Below are 18713 nucleotides of genomic sequence, written 5' to 3'. Positions count from 1 at the left end.
GTATTAAATGCTGTTATGGGTAGCAGGACTCAATATCAAAATCAAATAAATACATCTTTCCGAATGGGAATTTGATTTTCTATTGATTGCGTGCAATGAATGACCAATTTAAAAATATAGCAACGGGTGTATAGGAGAATTGGCCATGACATTCATTACTGTTTACATAGTTATCTTTATAGAAATTACGCAGACTTTATATATGTTTTACTCTTTTGTAGGATTACTTTGATTTATTTTGATGTTGACGTTTGTGTTTTCGAAATAGTGACGCAGTCGCTGGGTCAATCATTTTAACATTTGATTTGTTCAACAAAAAAATATTAAAAGTGGTGCTTGACTTTCTCTTACGAACTGACGTCACATGATCTGGTCGTTGATGACTTTGGTGACTTGTGAGCAGCTGCGCAGAAAGGCCTTCGGGCGGTGGGGAAGCCCGTCGCTGTGATGTCAAAGCCCGGGCGGCGGGGAGGCGGATCTGAAGTGGCCCAGGACGTCCGACTCCAGCGTGCCTGAGCAAAATGAAACATGGATGAGGGGATCGCCGAAAGTTGGGAGGAAGCCGCTGATAGTGGGGTAAATAATAAAAGGCACAATTTAGCATCACCTAAAGCCGAATCTGGTCCCGGTCGCGTTTTTATCTTCACAGAGCTCGTTTTAGTAGTGGTCCTAGCGTTGGTCTCCGCTGACTGCTCCCACGGGCCAACAATGTGCCTAAAGCTAGCGTTAGCTTCAAGAAACTTGGCGAGCTAACGTCAGGTAGCACATATAGCACTTTGGAGTTTGGCTTTCTTGAAGATATGGCGCTTTCTCGGTCATTTTTGTTCGGGGTCTGTACCATCTTGGTCGGATGCACTTAATGTAAGTCGCTTTGGATAAAAGCGTCAGCTAAATGAAAAGTATACATGTAACGCTAAGTAGAGTTCGCGTTAGCTAGCGAGCCCAACAGGCTTAACGGGGTTAGCTATCGTTGACGCCAATTAGCCTACATTATGTTTTATATTCCCAACTCGAATGAAATCACATCAATGTGTCCGACTATAAGCCAGTTGTGACATGCTAACGAATCAGTTATAGCAACACGATGCTAGATAAATCCACGAATTTAGATTTCCATTTAGAAATGCTTAGGTTGACTTACCCGATGCTAAGCTAGCGATTTATTGAATGGCTAACATGAACCGTCTTTCAATTTAATGTTGGTTTATTAATATTCAAGCTGGGTAACTTTGGTTAAATGTGTCCGGCGACGATGACGTGAACGTAAGAATGTCGTTCATTCAACACATTTTCATTGAGGCTGGTTTAATTACGCCCTCTACTTTATACTGCCAGCTTGCCTGACCTTAATTAACGTGGTGATTTCCTGTATCTAACGCTAGTTGACGTGGGCTAATCATTTCGGCCATGTTGACGTTAGTTATAACGCCAGCTTTTAAGTGCTAACGTTTAGCTAAAATTAGCTATCGTCGATGTAGTTCGGCAGACTGTCGGTAGCTCGTGACACCGATAACGTGGCCTTGCCAAGAAGTTCGTGTGAACCTCCGGTCCTAGTCACGTACGAGTTACTTTATTTTGTTTCGTTTCAAACACCGTGAAGTTGTAACGTTGAGTCTGTATAACACTCCAAATCAGCTGTTTTTAGCTGCGAATGCTGTCTGAATGAATACTTTAATATTTTACCGTGGCAGCTGTCCTACGCGTGTATAAATAGCTCGTAACTGAATCCTTTCCCTCTAACGTTACTCTGCGACCTGCTTACGACTTGACGCACTTTTCTTCCTCCCCAAAATCAGACGGACCGTCTTTGTTTTCATGGATGCATGTTTGCACTTTTTTCCACTCAACAGGAAATGGAAAGACGGCTAGAAGACAAGCTGAGGATCAGCCAGAAAGAAAAGTAAGGCCTTTTAAAGGGAAATAAACATGGCCCACATTTAATCTACTATCTTTCTTGTCTTTCTTGGACAATCACACACTAGTCTCACCGCTTATCTACCAGGGAAGCTCACATTTCATCCAGTTATATGATCATTTTAATTCATTCATTCAGTTCAAGTATTTTGTCCATCCCAGCGGCTACTGACACGGCTTCCCACAGTTCACAGCCTCCTTCTGTCTGTTGCATCACTCATTTTTGTTGTTGGTTTGCTTTCAGGGAGTCCAATAATATTTCCCTACAATCTACATTGAAGACCACCATGGTGATACAAGACGACTCCCTACCAGCAGCCCCCCCACCTCAGATCCGCATTTTAAAGCGGCCTTCGAGCAACGGGTCGTTGGGATCACCCTTGAACCGGAACAGGCCCACGCCACAGGTCAAGTCTTTGGCTCAGCGTGAGGCCGAGTATGCCGAAGCCAGAAAAAGAATACTAGGCAGCGCCGGCCCAGATGAGACGCCTCAGGACAAACCCAACACTGACCGGTAATGATCCAAAAATATTCACATTTTTAGCAGTTTTACTCACCGGCTACGTCCAGCAGCTGGCACTGCTAAATGCTTGCTGCTGCTAATGTATTTCCTGTTTGTCCACATTTTCTTATTTTGTCTCTTCTCTGCCAGGACCGGGCGCAATAATTCTACCATGCCCTCAGAGGACCCCCGATCAAACGGTCACACTGTCCGGCAGCCAGCCGCCCCGGACGGCACCCAAGGGTTCCGACAGCACAGATAAGGGGGACCTGGGGCGGCCCAGCCACCGTGGGGAAAGACAACAAGGGCCACCCGAGAGAAACGACCGCACCGTATTTGTAAAAACCAAGCCTCCCTCCTTCAGTTCTGCGACATCGACTGGGTTTCGAGTACAGCCTCCCCACTTCCCAGCTCTTCCCACCAGTTGCGTGGAGCAAAGAACTCAAGGAGGAAGTCGATCGGATACATGCTTTCTTCTCTCCTCACTCCGGTCTGTTTGACACTGATAATGAACATCTTCCTGACTCACTGTGATGATCCCTTTAAGAGACGCCCCTCACCTCCACCGGCCTCCACCTCCCAGTGCCTAGCGGCTCCATCCCAGGGCGACCGCAAGGCAGAAGCAAAGACTTATACAAAAGGCGGCAGAGCGAGGAGGTGAGGGGCCATGGCAAAATGAGATGAGCTGGTTATCGGGCAGCAGCCTCTCTCCAGTAGTAACACCCCTCGCACCTTTTTTACACACGCTTTTAATTTTCAGATGCGGGCTCACAAGATGGTTTTTGTATTTGTTTTTGCTTGTCTTTAGTTTTCTATACTAAGGATTCTCTGATATCCACAGATAAACATGCTTTACATTATATGTACACCGCCAAGAACCTGTTCGTTTAAGCGGTATTCATTTGAGATTTTAGACAAACGGCATCTGCAGTGTTAATGAAATAGGAATCATTATTTTTCTATGTTTGGTGGTCAACTAGTCTTAAGACTTTGTTTTGGTTGGACATCCTGGGCTTCAGCTTGTGGGTCACATCTTTCTTTGTAAACTTCCCACCAAAGCTGAGTTTCTTAACCGGTACCTGCCTGGTATCTGAGAACCTATTATGTAAATTACCATTTTTTTTGTTTTTTTAAAACTGAGGCTAAAGGGTCCTTGTGCGTCTAGTTGTATATCTGTTTACGGTTTCTGTCTTTGCTTTTTAAAATGCGCCTTTCAGCTGTATTTCTTTTGACCCTCACATCATTTCTATTTAATACTAAAAGCAAAATGGATATTGCGGTTTCAAGTCTAAGTAGCTTTTCTGCCTTTTCTTTGTATAATCTAGTAGCAATGTTGGAGCAGTATTTTAACCGAAATGAACCAAAATCCCATTTTAAAATCAACTTGTGTATATCATTTGGATGTCATCATGGAAGGGGTGTTGGTAGAAACATGAGGGTCAGCTGGGTGGATGACTGGACCGCTGTGCTTCAGGAGCGCGCTTGTTTCTTCATGTCTCACTGACGTAGCGTGCGCAGGAGAACTCAGGAGAAAGTGAATGAGACAAACTAAGATTGTATTTTTTCCAGAAGGTTTGATTGCTCAAAAAGCAAATGTCCTTATTTAGCACGACGTTAAACAGTGCTAACACATGAGTTGTAACTGACACGATGTCCACGTCCCGAGACGAATCAGTGCCGTTTGTATTTTTGGTCTGACTGTTGGCAGCACGGTATGAAATGGTTACATCACCCTGCGTGATTTGTTGTATAACTGATGGTGCTCTGCTGAAATGGGACAGGGAGACGAAGCTGTGTGTGAACCAGAGAGGCAGTGACCGCCTTTAGGAGCAGGACCGTTGTGCCCAGTGGATCTCAATCAAGCCATTTATTTAGAGGTGCACATAAAGACAAGTTTGTACAAACATTGGATTCAGATCGTGCCTCCTGTATCACATCTTTGCTTCCGGGTTGTGGATTTTGTTACTGTTCAACTAAACTGAATCTGCCAGAATTCACAACACTCTTAACAGATTTCAGTAAAAAGAGCAGGTGACGGATGAATCCAGCTGAGCTGGGAGGGAAGACAAACTGCCTGTAAATACAATTTAATAAAAGGATTTTCAAAAATGAAATGTATTGATTCATTGCTTTAAATTGGCATGCCATTTCCTTTAAAGCTGTGTGTAAAAGTAGTTCCGATTAACACTTCATCGAAGAAATATCTGGATTATCCTCAATGAGTTTTAGAAATATGTAAAAGGAAAATACATCTGGAATTCTTGAGTGCTATAAAATAAAACCCAGTCATTTTGATAGTATTGCGTATGAACTCTCCAAGCACTGACATGAATGCTGTTTTTTTCAGAGTCCTCCAGGAACCCGACTTCTATATGAAACTGGCGTGATTGAGCTCAGCCACATGCACAACATCTTTCAAAACAAGACTACATAAAAATATTTTATTAATTGTAAACATTGCTTTACATTGGGGATGTAGCTCAGACACACAAAGCACTTTTTGGCTTTAATGGCCGTGTCCAACGAGGACAAGTGGATGCTAGCTGCACTGGATGACTGTGTGTTCTGTGGGGGACAGCGTTTCATTCAGCGGAGGCCACGACGGGGATTCAGACAGAAGGATGTTCAGACGTTTGTACTGTTTCTTGGACTGACGCGTCCCACGCAGCGAACGAAGACAGGTCAGGACACCTCTGTCTACTAGCACCTGGAGGGAGGGAGGGGGGCAAAAACGTGAGGATTTTTAGGAACATACCTCTACAAGAGAATCAACAATGAAAAGCTACCTTTACATACTGTGTACAAGAGACTATGGGTATTTTCTATTTTTCAGTCCGATGGATACAGACGTGAACTCAAGTTGACCAGAGGAACGGTCAACGATTGTCCTAAGAGGGGCTATTAAAGTATGAAATCATCACTCACCTCCACAAGAAAACAAATGAGGAAGTTGAGAGCAGCCAGCGCGACTAGCAGCATTTTAAAATCCATGTCAAAGAAGTCGTGCAGTTTTAGTATGTGACCAAAGAAGGGACCGGGATACAACACCAGCCAAGTCGTCAGGCCAAAGAGGACGAGCAGCAGGCAGAGGAAGATCCCTGGAAAGACCAGAAACAACAGAAACCTTTCAATTCCCGTTCCTTCATCTTCCATAGTTTTCACTTGTAGCACTATTTAATAAAGCTGATCAACAAGCTCAGCGGGACATCTGTGATGACTCACAGTTGTAGAAGAGAGGCTTCTTGTGAGGGTAGCCCTTGGTGACCACCACAGCCATGAAGATGAACTGGAAAGCTGACAGGGAAAACACACTGGTGTTCTCCATGTTGGGCAGATTGGCCACGCCGAACATCGTTGAATTGAGTGGAACGTACCTAGAAGACAGAAACACAGAGTTGTGCAGTGTATCTGAGCGCAGCTGCGAGACCGGACCTTCTCTGCATCTCAGATATATTGTAGAAATACAAAAAGGTTTCTTTGGGATATTCTGAATGAAACCCCAGAGCTCTCTGTAGCGGCGCGTCTTTCGACTGACCAGTCCTGTGAGGTGGTGATGAAAAGCGCCGCCAACTGGCCCAGAACAATTGTGCCGGTGTGGAGGAGGAGGCTGCCCAGGACGGGCAGGGCCAGCAGGCTGGCTGAGGGTCTGTCGGGGTGCAGCTCATCACTGGGGCCTCCTCTCCCCATCACGATGGCCAGCAAGGTCACCACGAACAAGTCGCAGAACAGGAACTGGAGGTCAGCCAGGGTGGTCCTCACCTGGACAAAGACACATCATCTCTAATATCAGTTTATGAACTTTTGTAACCCATCTGGTTCATGCATTTTGAGGACATTAGTGCCCGTCGTATCCGTGCAGCGGACCATGTGTAGACTGTTAGCATTATATTCTCTCTGGAATGTGTGTCATATTAGCGAGGCATAGCAGATGTTCAGAGTATTAGTGTGGTCTTATGAGTGGCTCCCAGCAAACTGATTTATTTCAAAACACCAGAAATATCATCAGTTATTAGCCAGGTTTTGAAATGTATTTTCTAAAATAGCATGCTCATAACTAAATACTATGATTTGTTCAAATAAAAATTGACAAGGCGGGAACAAAACTTTTTGAGCTCCAGTGCTACTCACGGTGTAGAGGATGAGGACGGAGCAGAACTGGATGAGGCTGTACAGGGCCATGTATCTAAAGAGACTGAAGGAGGTGACCAGAGAACACCGGCCCTCTCTGCACAGACGGAAGAAAAATAGGTTATTTTTTATTTATTTTTGAAAGAAAAAAAAAAAAAAAAAAGAAGAGCCTTCTGCATCCTCACCGGATAAGCAGCGGCACGCAGCTGATGTCTTCAGTCTTGGAAGTAAAAGGCGATGCGACCGAAGCTTCAGCCTCGGACAGGGAAACGCCGACGTCAGCAGCTCTCAGGGCCCCACAGTCATTGGCCCCGTCCCCACACATGCCCACCCGGTAGCTATAGGGATGGTAGGAAGGCAGGTAGAGGCCAATGTTGAAATCGAAAAATGATACAAAATGACTACATGTGATTATAAATGAATAATGCACTTAATACCGGGGGAACATTTCACATGGATCCCACGAATAGAGACACAATATTGAAGCCAATATGGATGTGCTCAAAAAGGCAGATGAATTCTATAACAAAAATAACTAAACTTCTGTATATAGGTTGTAGTAGTGAATAAGCCGGTGTTCTGAACCATGATAAAACGAGAACAATTTCAGATTTCACAGATCTATAGATCTAGTTCACCCATATTCCTGTGTTGCAGTGTTGTGGATGGCAGGTTAATGAGGGTTTGATTTCCCACACCACTTTCATTTCTGTCTGTGTGTGTGTTTCCCATTTCCATTTCCCTTTTGTCTCTGAACTCACTTCAGTTTCTGCAGCTCCTTCACCAGCTGTGTCTTCTGATCGGGAGCCATGCGTGCAAATACAGTGGCACGCAACAAAACCTGCAAGGAAGTTGAGAAAGGAATTCAATCCCATCTCAATCTTTAATATAAGGCCTCTATGTAGTCACATTTAAATCATTTCTCCCGTCACCACTCCCTTAATTTGGTTTATGCTAGCATCATTTTGTTGTTGAAATAGCATCCATTACCTTTGGCAAATACTCAGGGAAGTGGTTACAGAGGGCAGCAAAGGACTTTCCATTTATAGCCAAGTGATAGTCAAAACCGCTTTGATACAGGCTCTGAAAGGAGAAAAATAAAGTATAACCCAAAGCAGCCAAAGCTCATCCTCCCAATTGAGTTGTAGACCATGAATGCCTATTGTGCGACAGTGAGTGCTACTTAAATATCTGACGTGATTAAAATCAGTTAACCGATCTTCCATATCACTTGTGACATAAGCAAGCTCATCCCTTTTTTAAAGTAAAACAATTATTGATACTATCCACAATGCCACAGATTGACTGACAGTAAAGAAGGAAAGTTGCTATAAGAAACCCTTCACAGAACAGAACAAAACAACCGTTCCCCTCTTCACAGATATTCCAGACCCTGTGTGCCCCCCCCCCCCCCCAGGGCCGACCTGAAGGACGGTAGAGGTTTGTCCCGTCGTGGCCCTATCTTCCTCCAGGCTGAACTTCAGAGTGGGCATGGACCGGGCAGTGTGGGGGGTCGCGTTGACGAATATCACCTTCTCATCGTCTCCCACCATGCCACAGGTTTTTGCCACGCTGACTGCTGTTAAAATGTTGTCCCCTTCGTGAAAGAAAAACAAAACAAAAAAAAGTTTGACGCCTGCAGCTTAATGCTTTAATAATAAAATAAATAAATTGGGAAGTGTGAAATATCTCTCACCAGTGACCATGGCGCTGCGGAGGTTGGCCAGTCTCAGTACGTTAATGACCGTGGCACTTACTGGCTTCACCAGATTCTTCATCATCAGAAAGCCCAGGAACTGCAGTTCTTTCTCCACTTCCTCTCTGCGGAAGAGACAGCAGCTGCATTTCATCCTGACCCGATTTACCACGCGCTTCAGCTGGACGAAAGTGAGGTGTATAAAAAAGGCCTTGGAGCCACAAAGCAGCCAGAAGCATAGACGGGGTCCCCACCGTTCAATGGTCCCCAGGTCAGGGCTCTTGTCTACTGGTTTATAGGCCAGGGCGAGGACTCTGAGGCCTTCACCGGAAAAGCTGCACAGTTTCCTGGAGAACTGCTTCGGCACTGAAAACAAAAAGCAACCCTATTGGTACAAATGGAATGCTTACGAGTAGACAATTCAAAATATTCATACAGAATCTACTCATTTTTTTCATCCACTTCCAGACACTGACCGGTTTCTGCACGGCAGAGGCTGGCCACCATCTCCGGGGATCCTTTGAGGAAAGCGAGTGCAGAGTGTCCCCCGTGAGCCACCGTCACCACACTCATCCTCTGCAGCGCCGAGGAGAAGGGAAACCTCCGGACAATGGCCACCGCCTGCTCTGTGTACTGGCGGCACCATGAAAGGGAAGGATATCAGTTCTGGATAAGCGGAAACTTCAGCAAGGAGGAACACATTTGTTAAAAGCTAATTGCATTGTGGAGGTGACATTATATCTATATTTCATTTATTTTCAGTAACAGAAGTTTGTGATTTCATTCATACTAACAGGAATTAGTAAGATAAACACGTGTGCAGCAGTTTTTACTGTAGTTGAGGGGATTTGACGATCACAAACAAGCCGTATTCATCAGTCTACTCACAGTACTTTGAGAAAGTGGTTTTACGACAGCTAAAACTCTGTGGCCCCCAAACTCTGAATCCAACGCGTTTCCATTTCCTTCCGGCTCCTGGAGGGTCTGGTAAATGACAAAATGTAAATAATAGCAAAAGTAAGATGATTGGTTCGAATATTGAAAAATATGTTATAAATACCATGCCCTGGTCAAATGACTCTCAAAGTAAACAAAAGCAGATGTTTAGCGTCATACCCAACCGGTGGACTCGAGCATCTTGAGCTCCAGAGGGTCTCCGAGGGGCTTTCCTTGCAGCATCGTCACGGTGTGACAGCAGGCCAGGCCTGAGACCATGGGCCCGGGGGCCAGGAGGCGGGGATCTGGGACCAGCTCCGAGAATCCAGCAGCTCCCCCCTCCATCACGCCCCACACGTCCAGACCTTCCTCCGTGAGAGTCCCTGTCTGGAGACACGGCGGTGTTCCTTTCATAAAGGCGACTTCAACGGGGCACGTGGCCACCCGCAAACTTGGGACCCGTGCGTACTCCCTTCCTCACCTTGTCGAAGCAGAAGAGCGAGATCTTGCCGCAGATGTTGATGCGTGGCGGACTGATGCAGAAGATCCCCTGCTTCTTCAGCCTGCGCTGGGCGTAGATGGTGCCCGTGGTGATGGCCGCAGGGAGGGCGGGAGGCACTGCGATGGTCACCAGATCCAAGCTCCGGATCACCAACTGCAACCAAGTCACCTGGACACACGGCAGTACTTTATTGTCGGCATGCCAAACAAAGATAAAAATGAATGTCAGGTCCTTGCACTTACATTGGTTTTGAAGAGGACCACGATGCTGTAAATGGTGCCCATAAAAGCTGAAGCCAGAAGGACAGATATAGGAAAGAGTTAATTCAAGTTCAACTCTTCAATTACAGTATAGGTCAGAAAGGCTGGAATAAATAGTCTGCAGTAAATACAGATACATTTTTTTTTTTTTAACTCTTGACAACAAAATGATGAAGATCACGGTTGAGAGCTCTTACCAACAAAACCCAAGAGGAGCAGGAACTTGGCTGAGTCTTTGTAGAAGCGGAAGTCGGTTGGCTGGGGATGCATAATGGAGCTAACAAGGCTACCTTTGGCTGTGAAAAACCCTGAGGAGACAAAAGCAGACCAACTGGAATGACTTGAAGAGCGAACATGTCAAAAGCATTGCAGACTCGTAGCTTGAGGCAGCGGCGTATGTGTTTGAAAGGGAATCGGCAACGGCCGCCATTTTCTTTAACCTTATCATGGATTAAATCTGACGTTTTTTGAAGGCTGAGCCCAGCCAACCTACGAAGCTCATTTCGGCCCCGATCTCATTTCGTGGGTCATTCGACCCAGGTGCCCCGTATTCTACTCACCGGTGCTCGTGACCACGGCAACGGCTCCGCCCCCTTTGGCCTGAATGAGCTGCGTGCCACAGAAGAGGGTGTGTCTGCGCTCCGTCTCCGAGCTGTACCCCCCATCACCAGTCGGCAGTGGCGTCTTCAGCACCGGGACACTTTCACCTGCACGCAGAGCGAACCGTCACAAAGGTGGAACCATGCAACTGGAAAATGGCTATAGCAGAGTAGTGGCTTTTTCTTGGGGGGGGGGGGGGGGGGAAATTAAACTCAATGGAAATTTTGGTTTCAATCAAAACAGTTGGTTGACATTTAGGATGTAAAAATGATGTCGGTCTAAAGTCTAAAGGGGCAATGAAGCATACGCTTGAACCCTCACATGTGTGGAGTCATTTTGAACATCACTCGTGACGGCCAACTTGTGACTCTAATCAGCCTCGAGGTTTATCCCGGCTTTAAAGGAACAGTGTGTAACTTTAAGTGGCATCTAGTGGTTTGTTGGTAGTTACAGACGAGGAATGAGCTGAATACCCCTCAGCTCACACCTCCCTTTCCAAGGAGGAAGGACAGAACTATGGGTTCCTGCAGGTTGGGAACGGTGTCTTTAGGATTTTGCGACAACTACGAGCTATCATCCATCAGCCTTTCCACATGACTAAATCATTGGCTTTAAAAAGTGGGTGTGGTTAAATAGATACTATATACAGATACATTTACATACAATACTCAGTTCTTTAATAAATCAATCACTGGAGTCCGTTTAATAGCAGATTTCTGAACGCATTCCCTTCCTTCCAATATCCTAAAACGTGAAAGGCTCTTTAAGAGGACCCGCACCCTGGAGCTTTTTGGAAAAATATAAACCTAAATAATAAAATGGTGGAGAACCGTAGCACCGTGCCTGGTGGTGGTCGGTAGATCACCTGTGAGCATGCTCTCGTTCACCAGACACTCCCCGGCCAGCAGGGCAGCATCACAGGGCAGCAGCAGACCTTCCTGGGGGAGGATCACACAGTCGCCGGGGACCAGCTCCTCCGAGCTCACACACTCCTCCACTGAAAACATTTTCATTCTTGTTGATAGGTTTTATTGAGTTTTGAAAGCTATATTCATGACAATAATTGATGAAAAAGAGTCCAAGCTATGTAGTACATTTGATCAAAATATTTTGACCGACGTCAAAGTATGCCTATGTATCATTATATCAAACCAGGGCTAGAAATCACTCAGGACTCAACAATTTAATATTTTCTCAAACTGCGAAAAAAATTATAATGATACTAGAGGAACATTTGGAAAAGCTCACCTCCCGAGTTTCTCCTTATTGTGACAATAGTGACGAACTGGGCCATTTTGCGCAGTGTAATGCTTTGCTTCGGAGAAAGATTATGATATGATATTATTTCATCTGAATCCAAAAGCCTAACCCACAACAGGCTATAATCAGTATTCCTCTACAAACTCACCTTGCGGATCTCATAAAGGGAGATACAGATGGACAAAATGGAGATAATAAATATACATATGGCGTAAAAATAATATTCATCAATCAGCCACAGTGTGATGCTGAACCCTTGAAACACATAGAATGGGTTGAGGACCTGCAAGGAGCAGATAAGAGACAGAAGGAAAGAGGGAGTTCAATTTGAGTCTTCAACTGGTCACTGAATAAAATATCACTTCCAAACCCCCTCAAATGTAAATATGAATACAGATTTTCCATCTCACCTCCTCAAACAGCAGTTGCACATAAGGCTTCACAGGCACATCAATAAGGTTGGGCCCAAACATGCGTTTCCTGGAATAATTTTTGTCGTAAATAACCCAGCAGTGGCCTCAGAGATGAAAGAATTAGACTAATTCTCCATTCGTGCACCCTTTCCTACCTCAAGCTCTGCTCCAGGGGACTCAGGCCCTTTTGGAAACCGTGCAGGTCCTTGCGGGTCCAGTTTTCATTGAGGGCACTACCAACAAAACATGGAAGGATTGACCATCAAGATCTGTAAAAAGGTGATATTTGACTTCAGCAGCAATATATTGCTAATAGAATCAAGAAAATGGCAGAACTGCCTAAAAACATTTCCAATCCATGTAGAGGATGAATCTAGCTGTCCAGGGGTGTGTGAAGTCCTGCGTTCCTGCGCCCCCCCCCCCCCATTTTAGTACCTGACACGACAGAAGGATCCTTTCCTGGCCAGCCAGATGTACCGCAGTCCCTCAAACAGGTAATAGCGCAGCAGCGTTTTCTGTAACACAAGAACGGTCACTTTCAGGCCGGCAGAGAGGATCCCTCCCTGCGCTCTGCCCCACGGCCACGCCTTCCTCACCTCGTCATTGTGCAGCTGAACTGTGTCCCTGCTGTCATTGTCCTCCAGCTCTACAAACAAGTCCACGCTGAGAAGGGACAAACCGAGCGAGCAGAGCTTACACACAGACAGCTATCATGTGCATACTAGTTCCAAAAAAAGGCAAAAAAATAAATAGGTGAGGCGGATAGAGGATGGGGACTTGAATCTGACCTGCCGTCCTCCATCTCCTCTGTTAGGACCTTCACCACATGACGGCGGGCGAAGCTGTCCTGAAGGGGGAAATGACTGAATGTCATGAGAACAAACTAAAGCAGCAAGTGTGGACTTAAGGTAAAAGCATACTTATATATTGAAATGTAACATTAAGTTCAACATTTCATCCCTTAACATATGAATCTTACAGACGGCTTGGGTGATAAATGCTATTAATGCAATGTATATTTTTTGAAGGCCAGTATTACAAAAAGGAAATCTGGTAACTGCCAAGCTCATTGTGCAGAATATACTCAGAAATAAACCTTTCAAACAATGTCTACTAACCAATCGGAAAGCCTGTGACTAAGTAACAGTGAATTGTCTCACGGTTATCAGTAGAATATCTGCCAGAGCCAGAGGGCAGGAGCGGCAGCGTAAGAGGACGGCGAGGCGTGGCTGCCAGTGAAACACGATCAACAGGAGACCCAAGGACAGCACAGCCGCCAGGCGACAACACCACACCCGCCATCGCACCCACTTGTAGCCCTGGATGTACTGGTGTGGGGGGGGGGGGGAGCAAGAGACAAGATGGTCGCTTCAGATTCAAAACCAGTCAATTTACACACTGTTGGATAGCTTATCAGCTAAAGCTGCACTCAAAAAAGAGCGTAAAGAGAATAAAGTGGGACAGTAAACCCCTGCACGCATTTTAAAGCATCTTAGGTTTATTTGTAACATCTGCCATTTGGGACTACAGATTTAAAAAAAAAAACTTTTGGCCCTTTTACAGCAATGTTTTTATTAATGTGCACTGCCCCTTATCAAATAAACAAATACAAAAAAATAAACATCCAAAGCCACTCATCCCTCTGCGCCGTGAAAGAGACCCACGCACAGCCGGTTGATGCAAACATCACGTGGCACACATGGGGAAGCTGTGGACGTTCTTACCATGTGAGAGTCAGGACTGAGCAGGCCGTCGCGTGGGCTGGGTGAGGCGCGTGGGCTCTGCGACTCGACCGCGTTACCTGCAGAACGAGTACAATGACATGCAAGTGTCGCGCGCGCGCACACACACATACACAAAGTCAATACAAACAAAGCTCTGGTCAAATACAACGTTGCACACTGCTTAAGTCATTTATTTTTAGATGATTGAAACCCCGTCTTTTGTGAGAACTCCGTAGGGAGCGTTCGCATCCCCGGCTGGGCTTGGTAAATGTGTAACATAGTTGTTTGTAACCATAAACGAATGCATTTACCGCAGTTCGACCGACCCACTTCGCGTGCCTCGAAACATTCACTTTTAATCGCTCTCACAGGTGAAACAACCCGTACGTTTACTACATCGTAATGTCGAGACATACTAATAACCGAGGAGATTCATAAAAAAAAATCGTGAACACATCGTAAAGGTGAGTAAAATAAGCGGCTTGTTTAACCCGTGGATCCACGATAAGGCGAACCGGATCCCTACTTCCGCAGAGGTGTAAGGATCGAAAACAACAGAACCAGCGTCATTCAAAATAACACGTTAGAGGAGGACACAAATGGGCTTACCGACGACTCGACACCGTCGGGTTGAGCTCTAGATATTTTCCTGGAGGTGACGGGTTCAGACCACAGACGGTTTCCTTTACCTGCGCTGCGTGTCGCGCGCTGACGACACCTGAACAAGAGCCCTGTCGGTCTGCCTTCACCGAGCTGACCCCGAGGCACCATCTAACGCTGGTCTAGTGGTTCTCAATCGACGGTACGCGTACCTCTAGGGGTACGTGACATTTAAAATGACCACACGTTTATATTCAATAAAATATAACATCCTAAACGTATTTTTAGACTTAGGATGATAATAATAAAATTGAATACCCTACTAAAACCTCAGAGTTTCCCCCATACCAGGAGGGTTTGGCCTGCACTCGCACCCCTGTCATCACCTGTCAATCAATTGCAGGTCCACGACAAGTTGCACCCCACCAGAGGCTTTGAAAAGCGTTCACTACAGCAGAAGACCTGCTCGCTTATGTGCAGGCTGAGACCAGCGGGAACATTAAAGACTTCCTTTATCAAATGAGTCTCTGTCCTGCCGAGTAGATCAAATGCAGCAAGTCTTTTTAACTCCAGCTGGATGAATCCACAGAGGTCAGTGGAAATACACAACGTATTGCTTTTGTGAGACACATCAATACCGACTACATTCAAGTTTCCTCCTGGCCCCAAAAACTGACAAAGAGCCTCCGTGAAGCACAGGCTTCCCACTGAAATGTAAAAGAAACACCACCCAGATCAGTGCAACAATGCAAACGTCAGTGTTGACTGTTTAATAAATCTGACAATGGCACAGGGATGCACGAGTCCGATGTTGATGATGTTAACAGAACAAGAATCATCCCATGATTTTTTTTTTCCAATGTCTTATCTTATTGTTGTATGTTTTTTTATACCAGATGCTGCTGTTCTGATGGGTCACCAACTCAATTTTGTTGTATGTTTTTACAAATGAAAACCTCCTGATCCACCTCCATTATCACCTAAAAGCTGATGTCAGATTTGTGGTCTGTATCCACTGTCAGTGTTGGGGATTTAAGTAGAAGTGCACACCTAGCGGTGGAAACTATAACACATGTAGAAATGTTTAGTGTTAGATCTGTAGTTTGTGGGATGTTAGATAGTAGTTATTACATTAGCACGTTAGATGAAATGATTGCAATATAATCAAATAACAATTTATAGTCTAAATACTGAACACATTGACATTCTGTCACAATGTAATGTTGGGGGCGGATGCTAATTGCTGTCCTTTATAGATTTCTCCCCAAAGAAGTTTTTTTGGGAGTTTTTTCTCCTGTCAGGTATTAGATGAGCAACTGGATGCAAGACCGCTCAGTGAGGCAAATATTGTGAGTTTTGGACCGCATAAACTGTGTTAAACCTTATGATGAAGTATGATAATTTATGTTGTAACGAAAGTGTACCTGTTTGAAGATGAAGACAAACTATGTATGCTATGTTATATTCACTCATTGAGACATAAAGCCAAAGGGTATCTACATTGAATGTATTGGAATGTGAGGGGAAAATAAGACAGAGAGGTTTCAGCAGCAGACTCACACATGGATGTGAAGGGGACAAACCAGGAGGAGACACCTTTGAAGGAGAAGCAAAGGGCATTCAAATGCACCCACCAAACCCACCCCAGGAGTTTTCAAAGGACTAAAACTGGAGTTGAACAGTTCAAATTTTCCAGCAGCCACTTTGAGAAGTCACTATTCGCATTGTATTCTTCACTTTGTTTAGTTATTTAAATTTGAGTCAGTTGACTCTTTGGATTTATTGTTTCCGGCCGGGACGAGAACAAAGAAGTGTGATCTCCCTTGAGGGCTCTCGAACCCCCTAACGGTACAAGTCCCAAGTATCAGATGAGCAGTGATGTGAAAAAGATGAATGCAATCCGCCGAAAGATACCAAAACAGAGGGTTATATTATTTGTGTCCTATTGTTGCGGTTTACACACACAATGCGAAAGGTAGTCAAGTCAAAGAAATGAAAGACATTTTTCTGGATCACATGCTTGCTTTGCTGTAAGTAGCCACTCTCCACCCAGAAGGCCATTCACCACGGCTTGCTGTGTAACTGTTTGAAATGCTCTCATTAAAAGAAATATCTTTTACACCAAAGGCTGTCTTTTCATAATCTCTCAAATGGTATTTCACTCCAACTGGTTTCAAGTGACAAATTCACGGATGCACCCAACCTACATAGACTGTCACAGCACACATGGGAATTCTTCTTAAGTCCTTATCATGGCCTTTTAAGTTACTGTTGTCCCCGGCAGCATCAATAACACACTGATCAGAGTTATTTGGTGGAAAGAATCCACAGCAGACATAGCAGTATATTGCTACATATGGGACTTTAGAAATCCTGCTGTGGCAAATGATCTGTGGATCACCCAAAAAAGTCCACTCTTTCAGGTCCAAATTTCACAGAGGAAAATACACGGAACCAAACTTCAGCGATGTCAAAAGAGGGAAATGACTAGAAGAAACACAAGACCGTCATCTGTGCCAAGTATGCACAAAACCAGCTTTAACCTCAAATAGCACAAGTTTCCTCTACAGACGTGTACAGTTTTTACTTTCGATTGTCTATTTGTGGGGCTGGTTGAGACACCTAGTATTGATTCCCATAGACATGTTTGAATTAGTACCTGTATTAGGAATGTTAGTAGGATATAAGTGAATAGACACTTAAATATGTGAATTTAAATGAGGGAGATTCAAGTTCAGGAGCATTTGTATTTCCTCTTGACATATAGACGGTGAGACCGTGGCTCACAGTTCACAGTGAATACAAACTATTGTCAAAGGGCAGGTAGGTACCACACAGAGGAAGGACATCCCCCTGTTAGATCTGTTCATAGACGACATGGTTTGATTCTATAAAATGTTCAGAAGGCTGAATGCAGCTCCTTTAAATGACATCGTAGCCCCACACCTGCATCGTAATAGAGGAAGCGTCTCACCGCCAGCTGGGCAATTAAAAGATTGGTCTAAAAAGCGTGAGAACTTATCGTAATTTAGAGGAAATTACCCTTTAAGCTCAACCACAGAAATTCCGCGCATTGATTACATAATAGGACAGTTAAATGGTATATATATATATATATATATATATATATACACACACACACACACACACACACACACACACACACACACACACACACACACACACACACACACACACATACATACATACACATACACACACACATATATATTAAAAAAGTATATAATTTGTTTTGTTTTTAATCAAAAACAGCGGATTTTCTTTATTGGTTTCCCAATAGTGAAGGAGACAATACCGATAGCTCGTCGCTTACTGAGATTATACCTGTATTAGGAATGTTAGTAAAAATACTAGTCTCTCTTTTGGTTTAATCGAACACAGGGGGACGCGAGTTGACAGCACAATGATCTTAATCATCTCTCCTGGAAACCTGAAGCTAATCAACATCCACGCAACAAACCAACGGCTTGCTTGTTGCGGTTAACCCGGTTCGTTGACAGCATTCAAACAAACTCACCTCGGATAGCCATCATCGGGTCACGACAACTGCCACCTCGTCGCCACCATAACGACACCGTGTGTGTTTACCTTCACCCACACTGAGCTACATGTAGCCGGTCAACAGACTGCAGCCCGCTACGGCGAGTCGAGAGGTCCAAAACACTGCTGCGAGCCAAATAAACACTACTGGACCAAACGCTGCAATGGAACCGCTTCACATCCCTTTGCTTACAATCTACAATGGAAGATAATTTTTCTCTGTATATCGAGATAATTAACAAATAGTGATTAACCCATGGTTTGATTCCAGTTTGCCATTAAACTCATTTACTTGGGCTTTGATGTATTGTAAGCCATCTAATAGATAAACTTCAGAGGTTCCAAAAGTAGGGTAAGCCCTTCGGTGGATGATTTTACTCCCTCTGCGGTGCACTGGCTTTTTATTAATGCGAGCAGTAATTTACATTATATGTTTTATTAACCTTGTTATTTTTGTCCCTGTTTACATGCAGCTTCTCTGTGATTGCTCAACAAATAAATCAATACAAAATAGTGACCACGTTCCACTGAACCACCCACCCAGGTGACATTTTAAACTCTCATTAAAATAACAACATTAGCTGTTGCTTCATTCTACCTGCCGGTTGCCCATAAGC

The 18713-nt window shown here is 44.6% G+C and overlaps 2 protein-coding genes across 5 annotated transcripts; one reads left to right on the top strand and one right to left on the bottom strand.

The window, feature by feature from the left end:
• The first annotated feature begins 412 nt into the window (after positions 1-412).
• Positions 413-4530, top strand: szrd1 (SUZ RNA binding domain containing 1). Of its 3 annotated transcripts, none has more exons than XM_037477961.2 (4): positions 413-576; positions 1851-1900; positions 2159-2428; positions 2567-4530. In XM_037477961.2, exons 1-4 carry the CDS (start codon positions 529-531, stop codon positions 2676-2678), a joined length of 480 nt encoding a protein of 159 aa, XP_037333858.1. In that variant the 5' UTR covers positions 413-528; the 3' UTR covers positions 2679-4530. The 3 variants fall into 3 exon arrangements, with proteins under 3 accessions (XP_037333858.1, XP_037333859.1, XP_037333860.1); XM_037477962.2 differs by lacking the exon at positions 413-576 and adding an exon at positions 660-861; XM_037477963.2 differs by lacking the exon at positions 413-576 and adding an exon at positions 957-1558.
• A 313-nt stretch (positions 4531-4843) lies between these two features.
• On the bottom strand, positions 4844-18208 carry atp13a2 (ATPase cation transporting 13A2). Of its 2 annotated transcripts, none has more exons than XM_037477957.2 (29): positions 18074-18208; positions 13936-14012; positions 13372-13539; positions 13000-13058; positions 12808-12874; positions 12647-12726; positions 12367-12444; positions 12209-12278; positions 11947-12081; positions 11787-11853; positions 11404-11535; positions 10499-10645; positions 10136-10246; positions 9921-9967; positions 9658-9846; positions 9357-9563; positions 9129-9224; positions 8717-8873; positions 8495-8606; positions 8241-8365; positions 7969-8141; positions 7535-7627; positions 7306-7385; positions 6730-6882; positions 6545-6641; positions 5952-6175; positions 5639-5790; positions 5342-5514; positions 4844-5123 (listed from the first exon to the last, which is right to left on the bottom strand). In XM_037477957.2, the coding sequence occupies exons 1-29, from the start codon at positions 18087-18089 to the stop codon at positions 4956-4958; spliced, it is 3453 nt and encodes a 1150-aa protein (XP_037333854.2). In that variant the 5' UTR covers positions 18090-18208; the 3' UTR covers positions 4844-4955. The 2 variants fall into 2 exon arrangements, with proteins under 2 accessions (XP_037333854.2, XP_037333855.2); XM_037477958.2 differs by lacking the exon at positions 18074-18208 and adding an exon at positions 14545-14810.
• Positions 18209-18713: the final 505 nt, after the last annotated feature.

Source organism: Pungitius pungitius, chromosome 1 (assembly GCF_949316345.1).
Source record: "Pungitius pungitius chromosome 1, fPunPun2.1, whole genome shotgun sequence".
Taxonomy (NCBI): domain Eukaryota; kingdom Metazoa; phylum Chordata; class Actinopteri; order Perciformes; family Gasterosteidae; genus Pungitius; species Pungitius pungitius.
The sequence above is the reverse complement of the archived record's forward strand: the minus strand, read 5'-3'. Positions and strand labels throughout refer to the sequence as shown.

Bases quoted from the DNA above. Each gene is read 5' to 3' on its own strand.
- szrd1 (XM_037477961.2), top strand. From the start codon at position 529: ATGGATGAGGGGATCGCCGAAAGTTGGGAGGAAGCCGCTGATAGTGGG. The intron at 577-1,850 runs GTAAATAATAAA...TCCACTCAACAG, and splicing joins AGGAAGCCGCTGATAGTGGG to GAAATGGAAAGACGGCTAGA. The intron at 2,429-2,566 runs GTAATGATCCAA...CTTCTCTGCCAG, and splicing joins GACAAACCCAACACTGACCG to GACCGGGCGCAATAATTCTA.
- atp13a2 (XM_037477957.2), bottom strand. The intron at 13,059-13,371 runs GTGAGACAATTC...TTCCCCCTTCAG, and splicing joins CAGATATTCTACTGATAACC to GACAGCTTCGCCCGCCGTCA. The intron at 8,874-9,128 runs GTGAGTAGACTG...TGGTGCCGCCAG, and splicing joins AACCACTTTCTCAAAGTACT to TACACAGAGCAGGCGGTGGC.